The 12274-nt window shown below is 41.8% G+C and overlaps 1 protein-coding gene across 2 annotated transcripts in view; it reads right to left on the minus strand.

The window, feature by feature from the left end:
* The window catches only part of LIMK1 (LIM domain kinase 1), a 290955-nt gene that overhangs the window by 197552 nt on the left and 81129 nt on the right, over positions 1-12274 (minus strand). The window contains exon 1 of one of the 2 annotated variants that reach the window (XM_082246023.1): positions 7984-8108. The exons of the other annotated variant lie outside the window; for it this stretch is intronic. Coding sequence (XP_082102149.1) covers positions 7984-8006 — 23 coding nt within the window. The 5' untranslated portion in view covers positions 8007-8108. Of the gene's footprint in view, positions 1-7983; positions 8109-12274 lie in introns of those variants that run through there. 2 annotated transcript variants of the gene reach the window in all.

Genomic DNA, 12274 nt, shown 5'->3' on the forward strand with positions numbered 1-12274 from the left:
ACATCAGTGACCCCCCATCAGACTGGCCGGGCAGCACTGTCACTGACCTCCTCTTAGGTGAGATAAGGTAAGATAGAAGAGCACTAGGGGGGGCCGGAGAGCACAGGGGAAGCAGAGAGCACTGGATGAGCTGAAGGGCATGGGGGGGAGGAAGAGGGAGAATTAAGGGGGATGTTTGGAAAGCATTGCAGGGGGGTTGGAAGGCACAGGGGAGTGGAGAGCACTGTCTGAGGGGGAACAGGAAATCACAGAGGGGGGAGCCAGGGAGCACAGGGGGGTGGAGAGCAATGGGGGAGCCAGAATAAGAGCACGGAGGGGGGCTAAGAGCAGGGAGGGCTAAAAGAGCACTGGGGGGGCTAAAAGAGCATCGAAACAGAAAATGACGTTTTTTTCCCCCCCAATTATTTTTAAAATAGTAGGCAAGGTTAATTACCCATGGTGTTTGTATTATGCAGCATGAGGGGGTTAATGTATTGCCACTGGTCACTGATGCATTAATGACCGACCAGTGGCAGTTAATTAACCCCTTTCTGCTGCATTAGTGGCACCAGTGTCAGTGTTAATTAACACTGCTTGCACTGACACTGATACTGGTTGCACTAATGCAGCTCACTGATACTGAATAGATACTGAATTAATAATTATAATTAATAATAATGAAAAGATACTGAATTAATAAAAGTTTGTAATTAACAGCATAAACAATCCGTCATCCCTGCACATTAACCACTTGCCGACCGCCGCACGACTATCTACGTCGGCGGTCAGCCCCTCACAGGCAAAGTGACGTAGGGCTACGTCACTAGCTTGTGAGGGTCTAGGGAGCGAGCGCGCGCCCCCGGAGGCGCGCTCCCGCTCCCGAGTGGTCACGGACCCCCCCGCGCGTGTGACCGGCGGACCCGATCGCCGCCGGCCACTCTGCGATCGGCGGGGGAGAGGGAGAAAGTCAGGCAGCTTGTGTAAACAAGCTGCCTGTCATTCTCCTCGCTGTATGAGAGCTGATCACATGGATCTACTATGTAGATCCGTTGATCACTCTGCATACAGCTGAAGCCCCAGCCAATCACAGTTAGAATCACGCCCCTAGGGACACACACAGCCCCTCCCTCTCAAATAAAGTTAACCCCTTCACTACCAGTGTATTTTTACAGTAACAGTGCATATATATAGCACTGATTACTGTAGAAATGTCACTGGTAACCCCAAAAGTGTCAGAAATGTCAGTCAAGGGTCCGATCTGTCCGCCGCAATGTCGCAGTACCGCAAAAAAAAATCGCAGATCGCCGCCATTACGCGTTAAAAAAAAAAACAACAAAAATGACAAAAATCTTTCCCTTAGTTAGTAAACGCAATAACTTTTGCGCAAACCAATCAAAATACGCTTTTTGCGATTTTTTTTTACCAAACATAGGTAGCATAAAACAAATTGGCCGAAAATTTTAAAAAATTTTGATTTTTACATTTTTTTTTGGGGGAATTTCATATAAAAAAAAGGGAAAAATATTGCTATTTTTGCAAAATGGACGCTCTTTTTTTGTTTATAGCGCGTGATCAAAAAATCGCACAGGTGATCAAATACCGCCAAAAGAAAGCTCTGTTTGTGGGAAAAAAAGGACGCCAAATTCGTTTAGGTACAGCGTCGCACGACCGCGCAATTCTCCGTTAAAGTCACGCAGTGCCGAATCGCAAAATACCCCCTGGTCGGAATGGGGGTAAAATCTTCCGGGGCTTAAGTGGTTAACCATTGGAGCCAATAGCTCACCAATCCAATTATTACAGCACTGGATGGGTTAATTAATCTGGGATATGTGTGTGTCTGTGTGTGGGGGGAGTCTTAATTATTTCTCCAATCTTATTTTTCTTTTTAAGGGGAAAAAGATGGAGAGGTAATATTGATTTGGAGGTAACTTTTAATATGTCTATTAGGCTGCTGCTTGATGATTAAGGAGAGAGAGAATATCTTCTGCAGCACGGGAGAGAAGCAGTCTGCTTCTACATTCCACAACACATTCCACAACACATTCCACAACACATTCCACAACACGGGCAGTCGGCTTCTACATTCCACAACACATTCCACAACACGGGCAGTCGGCTTCTACATTCCACAGCACATTCCACAACACATTCCACAACACGGGCAGTCGGCTTCTACATTCCACAGCACATTCCACAACACATTCCATAACACGGGCAGTCGGCTTCTACATTCCACAACACATTCCACAACACATTCCACAACACGGGCAGTCGGCTTCTACATTCCATATCACATACCACAGTACGGGCAGTCGGCTTTTACATTTCATATCACATACCACAGTACGGGCAGTCGGCTTTTACATTCCATAGCACATACCACAGTAAGGGCAGTCGGCTTTTACATTCCATAGCACAGAGAAGCAGTCGGCCTGACACCCCCCAGTGCACGCCACCCCCCCCCCCCCCCCGTACGTCCCTGAGAGCGGGACAGTGAATGCACGATTTCTCAGTTTCAGGTTTCAGCGGATCAATCCACCGCAGGGTTCCCAGCCTGTCACGGTCTATTCATATTGAAGAGACCAGTGGTCAGGCTTCAGCGCTGCGGCTGATTAATCCGCCTAAACCCGAAACAGAGAAAATAGTCCACTTACTGTCCCCCGCTCCCACAGAATACAGGGGGCCCAGAGACAAAATTAAATAGTTGCACAACACTTTTCCATGACTTTTCCAAAACTTAGTAAGTTTAGTCATTTTCCAGGACTTTTCCAGGCCTGGAAAGTGTCATGTCAAAATCCCATGACTTTTCCAGGATTTTCATGACCGTACGAACCCTGTCTATAGTAGTGTCTGTCCACCAGTCCATTGAGTCTGTCCAATCCACTGTCTAGCTTGTGTCTATCTATTTTTTTTCTAACAGTTTTGCACTGACTGCGCTGAATGAAGTCGAGGGAATTACCAGAGCATTCAATGCCATTGCTAGAGGATCTTTGGACCTGACCACAAACGGTTGTCTACATCTGGAGTCCCCTATTTCTGATATATGAGATTGAAGATGTTAGGATGAACAGACCATTCCCCTAGATCCAAGTGGTGCCAACTTGGGAAAGCCAGTCCCAGGAGGTGAACATCAGATTGCTGGACAGTGTTTCCCTACCCAGGAAATCCAACTTCCTTCCTTCAAGGCTGCCTGAATTCTGGTACCCCCATTATGATTGATATGGGCAACTGCCATGGCATTGTCCGATTGCACCCTTACTGGGTGTCCTTGAAGAAGGGGGTCCAGAGGTGCAGAACCATTTTTTTTGCTCTGAGCTCTAAGTTGTTGATGGGAAACTTTACTTACCTGGTAGGTAAAGCATCCCATCAACATCCTCAAGCTCACAGTTCCCTGAACTGTGAGAGATTGGAACTCCTCCCTAGCCTGTAAGGCTGGCATCTGTTGTTATCACCTTCCATGGTGTGGGAGCAATAATTTTCCCATTGTCAAGGCTGAACTGAAAAGCCATCATACTAGGGAATTTCTTGCTCGACTGGAAAGAAGCATAGGAGAATCAAAAGCGAAGCCAACAGCATGTTGTGTTGGAGAGGCCATGAGTGGAACTGAGAAAAGGGAACAACCTTGAATGAGGCATGCATGAGGCCCAGGACTTTCGTGGAAAATTTCACTAAGGGATGACTTTTGGATCTTAAGGTCTGGGCATAAGATCTTAAAAACTTGTTTGCTGGAAGGAAAACTTTTGCTGGATCGAAGTATTCTAGATGAAGTGAAGGCTGATGGGCACATTTTTGAAGTTGATTACCCAACCTAAATCCTGAAGCATCCGAATAGCCCTTTGGACTTTTGCCGAAACCCCCAAATGGCCATGGGTTACCAGCTAAGTGGCAACAGGTTACTGTTTGCTAAAAGGATGTTATCAGTGATGGGAATACCTATTTACCTTTGCATATATGTTTTGTGAGATGTGTATAAAGCATTATTTTTGAGTTTTTTTATGCTGTAAGAGGTAGCATTGTAATTTCATTGTAAATATCTTCTTACAGTTTTGAGGGAGACAAACCTGTCAGAAGAAGGTCCTCCATGTGCCCTATAACCTTGATGCCCCAAGTTCTTATGAGGCAGAGTAGGGGTGTAAGCATCTTTGTAAATACTCTGGGTGAAGAGGATAGGCAAAATGGCAGTGCAACAAAATGGATGTGGTTTTCACCTACTGCGAAGTGCAGAATGCCCTGATATAATGGGTAAATGGAAATGTAGAGGTAGGCATCTTGGATGTCTACTGTTGCCAAAATTACCCTCATCTCAGAGAGGAAATAACTGACCTTGTGAATTGCATGCCATACTTGGGAACACAAAGGTACCTGTTTAGGGATTTTAGGTCCAGAATAGGAGGAATACACCTCTGTTGGGTTTTGGTACTGTGTAACAGGTTTTAATAGAATCTTTTGAACCTGCCCTTAGGAGGGACCTGAACAAATATTCTAAGAGACAACAGGTGATCCAAGGTGGTCTGTAAATACGACCGTGCTTGGGCAGATCTTGGTTGGTTTGAGAAGAAAACGATGAGCAGGTAAAGTTTGGAACTCTATTTTGTACCCCTTTGAAACCACCAAATAAACCCATACATAAGTCTGGGATGTCTGGGATCCAGAGGAATGCAAACTCTTAGAAGTGAGTGTGCCTCTTCATTTTGAAGTAGGCAGTGTGTGTGTAAGTGTTGCCCAGAGTTTGGTCCCAGAAGACAGGATTATGTATTGCCTTGAATGCCTTGTTGATTGTTCATTGCCTTGCAGTTTGACAAACAGAAATTGCATCAATAGCTGGTCGCAGGGCTTAGAGTAAAGAGAGTGTCTTGGGAAACCTTTAGGAGTGTCTCAAATTTTCTGTATGCAAAATTGTTAAATGAAGGAACACTTTCAATAGACACAATAAGATTTTTTTTTTTTTTTAAACTGAGACAACAGGACTACTATTGGAACAGTCAATTTTCTAGTGAATTTATTTTCCACTAGATATGATTCCCAGAGGAGGGAAAATCTTTTCAGGAGAAATCCAATCTTTATAAATTGCCAATTTTATCAGTTTCATGAATGGTTAATGTCTTTTTAGACTCTGCAGTTACAAGGACGTGCAGGACCCAGAGGAGCACAGCAATACAGAAGAGAATCAAGTGCAACTATATCAAGGCTTCTGCACACAACAGAAGTGAGCAAATCTACATTGGCAAGCATCAGGTGTACAAGGTTCATTCTAGATTTGATAGACTTTAGTTTAGTTCTAACATGCTGCCATAAAAAGTCTCTCAGATGCACATGGATACACCCTGGTATTAATGATTGTTGATGAAAAAAGTAAAAAAAATGGTAATGCACAGAGCAGCCCAAGCTCCGTTTGCTATGGGGGCACACCTGCAGACTCGATCCTGAGCTGGGATGTGTGTGTCAATACATGTCAAACTGGAACTTTTATGTTTGCACCAAAAATATTTCACTGTGTTTGTAGGAAGAAAAGTGCTGACTATGACCCCAAGAACACAATCCCTACAGTCAAGCACAGAGGTGGAAACATTATGCTTTGGGGTTGTTTCTTTGCTAAAGGTACAGGCCAACTCTGCCGCATTGAGGGGCCAATGGATGGGGCCCTGTATTGTAAAATCTTGGGTGAGAACCATCTTCCCTCAGCCAGAACACTGAAGTCAAGGATGGGTCTTCCAGCATGACAATAACCAGAAACATACCACCAAGGCAACACAAGAGTGGCTGAAGAAGCACATTAAGGTCACGAAGTAAACATGGCAGACCGTTGTTCTGCCAGTTATCATCACAGAGCTCCTGTGTTCCTCCTATTTAGGAACACAGGTCCCTGTGTTGATCTATTAAGCCCACCCCCTCACAGTTAGAAAACACCCCCTAGGCTCATATTTAACTTTTTGATCGCCCCTGGGTTAACCCCTTCCCTGCTAGTGTCATTATTACAGTAACAGTGCACATTTTTTAGCACTGAATAAAGTGTCAAAAATTTCAGTTAGGGGTCTGATCTGTCCGCCGCAATGTCGCAGTCCAGCTAAACATCACTGATTGCCTATAAAACTGTGTATACCCTGCGCTTGTGGATAAAGTGCTGTAGTGCTAAATATGTGCTAACCAGTGTACTGATTTTAAAAGCTGCTAGCTGCAGTGAAAAAGTGCTGGTGCTCTTTTGGTATGTAAAACAATGTTTGCAGCGCTGCTTATAATTAAATAATTATACAGATCAAATCAAAGAAAATCCATATAAAAGTAAAAATATAGAAATAAGTATATAAAGTGAATGTCCAATGAATACATCATTACGATGTGGAAAATCCTTTCATTTGTGATCATACATCTGTAGCGACGCTGTGTCTTACAGCGAAACGTGTCTAGCGATTGGTCGAGCGAGTACCACATGACCTCAGGTCGGGGAACTGTCTGCTGCGGGAGCAGCTAGCCGCCGTGCCGTTCTGTACATACTTTGCATGTTTTTAAAGTTGTTTGTGAGTATAAACCCCAAGATTTCTTAAATAAATGCTTTATAAAAACGATCTTCACCATGATCGGCTTTTTCTTATGAGGAAATCGGGGATGGATCTTCATTTACAACAAGAGATCGTACTGCAAGTGGAGAAGTTATAACATAGCAGCTCCTACATGCCTAAAATCAGCTACTTGGCGGTGAGTAGATAATCAAAGGGGGAAACCCCGAATCAAGCACGGATTGCACATTCAAGCACCTGTATGATCACAAATGAAAGGATTTTCCACATCGTAATGATGTATTAATTGGACATTCACTTTATATACTTATTTCTATATTTTTACTTTTATATGGATTTTCTTTGATTTGATCTGTATAATTATTTAATTATAAGCAGCGCTGCAAACATTGTTTTACATCACTGATTGCCGCCATTACTAGTAAAAAATAAATAAAAATGACATAAATCTTTCCCCTAGTTTGTAGAGGCGATAACTTTTGCGCAAACCAATCAAAATACGCTTATTGGGATTTTTTTAATCAAAAATATGTAGCAGAATGGCCTAAAATGAAATAATTGGATTTTAAATTTTTTTTTTTTGGGAATGTTATATAGCAGAAAGTGAAAAATATTGTTTTTTTTTTTTTTTTTTTCAGAATTGTCTTTTGTTTATAGAGCAAGAAATTTAAATCTCACAGGTGATCAAATACCACCAAAAGAAAGCTCTTTTTGTGGGGAAAAAAAACATAAATTGTATTTGGGTACAGCGTCGCATGGCCGCGCAATTGTCACGTAAAGCAGTGCCAAATTGCAAAAAAAAGACCTGGTCATTAAGGAGGTAAAACCTTCCGGTCCAGAAGTGGTAAATGAAGAAGCTGTGTGCAAACAAAAATAGCATTTTTGCATTTTCATTTCCTGGTAGAATGAAAGCAAGTGCACAATTCACATTAAAAAGTTTATGTTCCTAAACAAATATACCTGTATGATAAGTCTCTGATGGAATTTGCTATTTTATTTCTAGGCTACAAGCTAGTTCCAGGGACCCGAAATTTACCAAAACTATTTCAAATCGGAGAGTATGCCAGTACAAGCAAAAAACAAACAAAATAATTATAATGTATAGAAACAAGTCACCATTTTTTCATTACAGTCCTGACTTCTGTAAACCATATCCAATTGTTAGCAATAAGTTTGTTCATATAAGCAACTAACATAGCATTCTTTTTATGTACAAATAGAAAAGTGTTGCATAGGAAAATAATAATGTTTCCTATTGTGACTAGTCATAACTTAAATTTTGTAAACACAAAAAATGGTACCTAAAATGTGATCTATTACGACAGCACTTCACTTTTCATTCTATTACATTTTTTTTTTTTTTTTGCTCTATGAATAACAATATGTTGATAAATCCAAAAATAAAGTGCAAAGTAAGAAAAAAAAAAAGCCACTAGACACACGCGAGAAGTCTCTGCCTATACAGCTAAGTGATGTTGTACAAACTTACAGTCTCTTGACAGGCTGCTCCATTGTCCATGCAGCCGGTTCCCACAGCTGTCTGTCTCTCTCCCTATCCCCTGCTTTGTCTCCCCGTCTCCCCCCCCACCCTCCTGTGAGTAATATGAAGGGAACAGGAAGTTCTGCACACAGCTGTTTTACCATCAGACAAAACCCCCCACCCCCTTACATACACACAAAATCATCATCCACAGCTTCCGCAGAACAGCCTTCTGCAAATACACTGCTCTGACAGCCGATAATGGTTTGAGCAATGATGAATTGCAGCAACTAGGAAATGTATACATTACCAAGAAATTTAAATTTAGTCTCTATATACTAAACAGTGCAGCCACAAAAAAAAACCTATCCACAGGTATTAGGACAGCGACACAGGATATTTAGGCTGTTGTCCAATTTATATTTTCATTATACTTTATGTAGTTGAAAAATAAAGTGGCAGGGAAATAGCATGTGAACTGTTTGGAATTAACTGGTTTTCTGCAGTAATCTGCCAAAAAATGTGATCTGATCCTCATCTACAGTAAATTGCAACAATAGACAAAAACAATGTGCCTAAACTGATAACACACAAACCATTCTAATTTCTCATATGTCTTTATTGAACACACCCATTAAACATTTAGTCCCCGTTCACATTGGATAAGTCAAATTGCATGACAAGTTGCATCCTATAGCCGGCAATCACACTGTTCAAATCAGTGTGATGCCAACTTTGTGGTGCCGCATTGATTCGAAAAAGTAGTACATGCACTACTTTTGGCAATTTCGGGTTTCGACTTTAACCACTTTAGCCCCGGAGGATTTTCCTGCTCAACGTCCAGGCCACTTTTTTCAACTTGGCACTGTGTGACTTTAACTGACAATTGCGCGGTTATGCAACCCTGTACCCAAACAAAATTTACATCCTTTTTTTTCTCACAAACAGAGCTTTCTTTTGGTGGTATCTGACCACCTCTGCACTTTTCATTTTTTGCCATTTACTTTGACAGTTAAAAAATATCCAATATATTCAATTTTTGTCATATATTTAGGCCAAAATGTATTTAGCTACATGTCTTTGACAAAAAAATTCTCAATGAGCGTGTTTTTAACCACTTTAAGACCGGAAGATTTTACCCCCTTTCTGACCAGGGCATATTTTGCGATTCGGCACTGCGTTACTTTAACGGACAATTGCGCAGGGTTGCGACGCTGTACCCAAATTAAATTTATGTCCCTTTTTTTCCCCACAAATAGAGCTTTCTTTTGGTGGTATTTGATCACCTGTGCGATTTTTTTATTTTTTAAAAAAAAGAGTGACAATTTTGAAAAAAAAAACGAATATTTTTCACATTCTGATATAAAATTCCCCCAAAAAAATTTACAAATCAAAATGTTTTAACATTTTAGGCCAATTTGTTTTCTGCTTCATATTTTTGGTAAAAAAAAATCATAATAAGCGTATTTTGATTGGTTTGCGCAAAAGTTATCACGTTTACTAACTACGGGAAAGATTTGTCATTTTTATTATTTCTTTTTTTTTTTACTAGTAATGGCGGCGATCTGCGACATTGTGGTGGACAGATCGGACCCCTGACATTTTTGACACTTTTGGGGGGACCAGTGACATTACTACAGTTATCAGTGCTATAAATGTGTGCCTCATGCTTACTGACATGTGTGGGGGGAGGGAGTTGTGTGACACAGACACCGATGGCAGGTTCAGCTATGCTGAACCCTGTGATCTGTCCCTGTCTGTCACAGAGGAGATCTGCCCGCTTTGTTTACACAAGCGGGCGGATTTCTTCACTCTTCCCCCGACGATCGGGGGGAAGCAGCGGTGATCACCGCCTCTCCTCCCCTGGCCCGACTCCCGCAGTGTCTGAATATAGCTGGAGCGAGCGTGCCGCCGAGAGAGGGAGGAATCCAGCGATGTAGGTCTACGTCGCTGGACCCAGCCGAGCCGCTCTGCTGCAGTAGCAGCAACGTGAGCGGTCGGCTAGTGGTTAATAGACATGTAGGCATGAAGCCACACAGATGTCTTCAGAGTCGCACTGAGGCCCTCTTAATAGTTCTATGGGAATACCCCCTTTCCCAAAACCTTTGGTACATCTCAACAGCTTCTTTTTCATAGTCGGAACTTCTTGAACAGTTCCTCTTAATCCTAAAGAATTGTACAACAGGTATACCTCTGATTAGGGACTTGGAAAGATGGCTTTGGGCTAACAGGAGGGAATTGGCTGCCGTCTCCTTCCTAAAAGTTTTTGTCACTATCTTATGGTCTACAACAGAGACCTGAAGGTCAAGGAAAGGAATCATTGACTCACTCATGTTAACAGTGATCCTGATATTTATTTTATTCTGGTTAAGTTCTTCTATGAATAACATGAGTTGTGTTTTTGATCCTGCCCACAACATCAGTACATCATCAATATACCTCAACCACATAGTACAGTGGCTGAGGTACATTGAGGACTGATAGACAATGTCTTGTTCCCAGAGGCCCAGATAGAGGCACACATAGGCAGGAGCCCACGGTGCCCCCATACTGGTGCCCCTGACCTGTTGATAGAAGTTCTGCAGAAATTGAAAGTAATTGTTCTTGAGCATAAATCCAAGGAGTTCCACTATAAATGCATTCTGCTGTGCTAGATCAGAGTGAGAAGGAATGAAGAGACAGCTTTAAATCCCCATTTGTGTGGGATCGATGTGTAGAGTGTTTCTACATCAATCCCCACTAAAAAAAAAAATATTGGAGGGCACCTCAAGGTTGTTTGTCAAGGCTGCGATTTCCTTACAAGATACACGACCTTCAGCATATTTTATTCAGTGGTTATATCTGAGACTGAACAGACATCTTTATGCAATTTGAATGATCGCGTGAATGCAGAGGGCAACGCATGTGTGCTTTTCCAATCCTGGTCTTTTTATTTATAACAACGTTGTTTATTTTTAATCTGTGAGGTGGTGGTCGTATTTTCTTGTATTATTGGTGTTATTAAATTTTTTCAATAAAGCCTTTCTACCATTACCTGTGTTTCCCCTTGTGACAGTCAGAGTTCTGGCCTCCCCCTTTTTTTGAAAGTATAAATGAGGCCCTACAGTGCTGGAGGGAAATGCAAGTGATCCCATGAACCAATTACTTCAACGAAAGCGAATTTGGATCAGTTGTTTGCACACTTGGAGTACAAATAATGAAATTATTTTGGAGGTCTGGTTTAGAGCTACTTTGATTGAGAATAGACGCTCAAACATTTTAAAATTGCTGTTCATACGAACCATGCCTCACAAAAAGGAGTTCTCTGAAGACATTCGATCAGGAGTAGTTGATCTGCATAAGGCTCGAAAAGGATACAAGGCAATCTCCAAGTGTTTAGGCATTTATCAGTCGACAGGTAAACAAGTTATCTATAAATGGAGACAGTTCAGTACTGTGGCTATTGTTCCTGGAAGTGGGCGCCCAGCCAATAAGACTCCCAAGGCATAACACAGAATGCTCTGTGAGGTAAAGAAGAATCCACAAGTAACAACTAAAGGCTTGAAGACAATCACTGGAACTTGCAAACATCCCTGTTCACTGAACAGGCAGGGTGTCTATGGCAGAACACAATAGAGGAAGCCACTGCTCTCAAAAAAAAAAAACATTGCTGCATTCCTGAAGTTTGCCAAACAGCACCTGGGTAAACTGCAAGGCTACTGGGAAAATGTTTTATGGACTGATGAAAGAAAAGTTGAATTGTTTGGGAAGAATATTCACCACTATGTACGGTGCAAAAAGGGCACAGCTTACCAACTTTAAAACATCACCCCAACAGTGAAGAATGGTGGAGGGAACATCGTGATTTGGGATCCCTTTGCTGCCTCAGGGCCTGGACAATTTGCAAGTATCATTATTTATTACAGTTACTAATATAGCGCCATCAATTTATGCAGCACTTTACATATGTATTCTACATTCACATCAGTCCCTGAAGTCATTGCTGCCAAAGGAGGTTCAACCAGCTAATAACTCAAAAGGTGTTCAATAAAGTAATAATAAAATAAAATTAAACTAGAACTGGTTGTGTGTTATCAGCTTAAGCACATTGTGTTTGTCTATTGTTGTGATTTAGACCAGCCATACATGGTTCCAATCTCGGCTGGTTCAGCAAGAACCAGACAAGATTCAGACCGTTAATGGGAAGGCTGAATGTACTAAGTTGATCGATCGATCAACAAACTTGGGTAGCCAGATTCTCTTGTGATTATCGCCACTGGCTGCTATGGCCTCTAGCGATATTTACTGTCTGCTCAGGGCA

This window comes from Pelophylax lessonae (genome assembly GCF_965119305.1).
Source record: "Pelophylax lessonae genome assembly, chromosome: 2".
NCBI classification, from domain to species: Eukaryota; Metazoa; Chordata; class Amphibia; order Anura; family Ranidae; genus Pelophylax; species Pelophylax lessonae.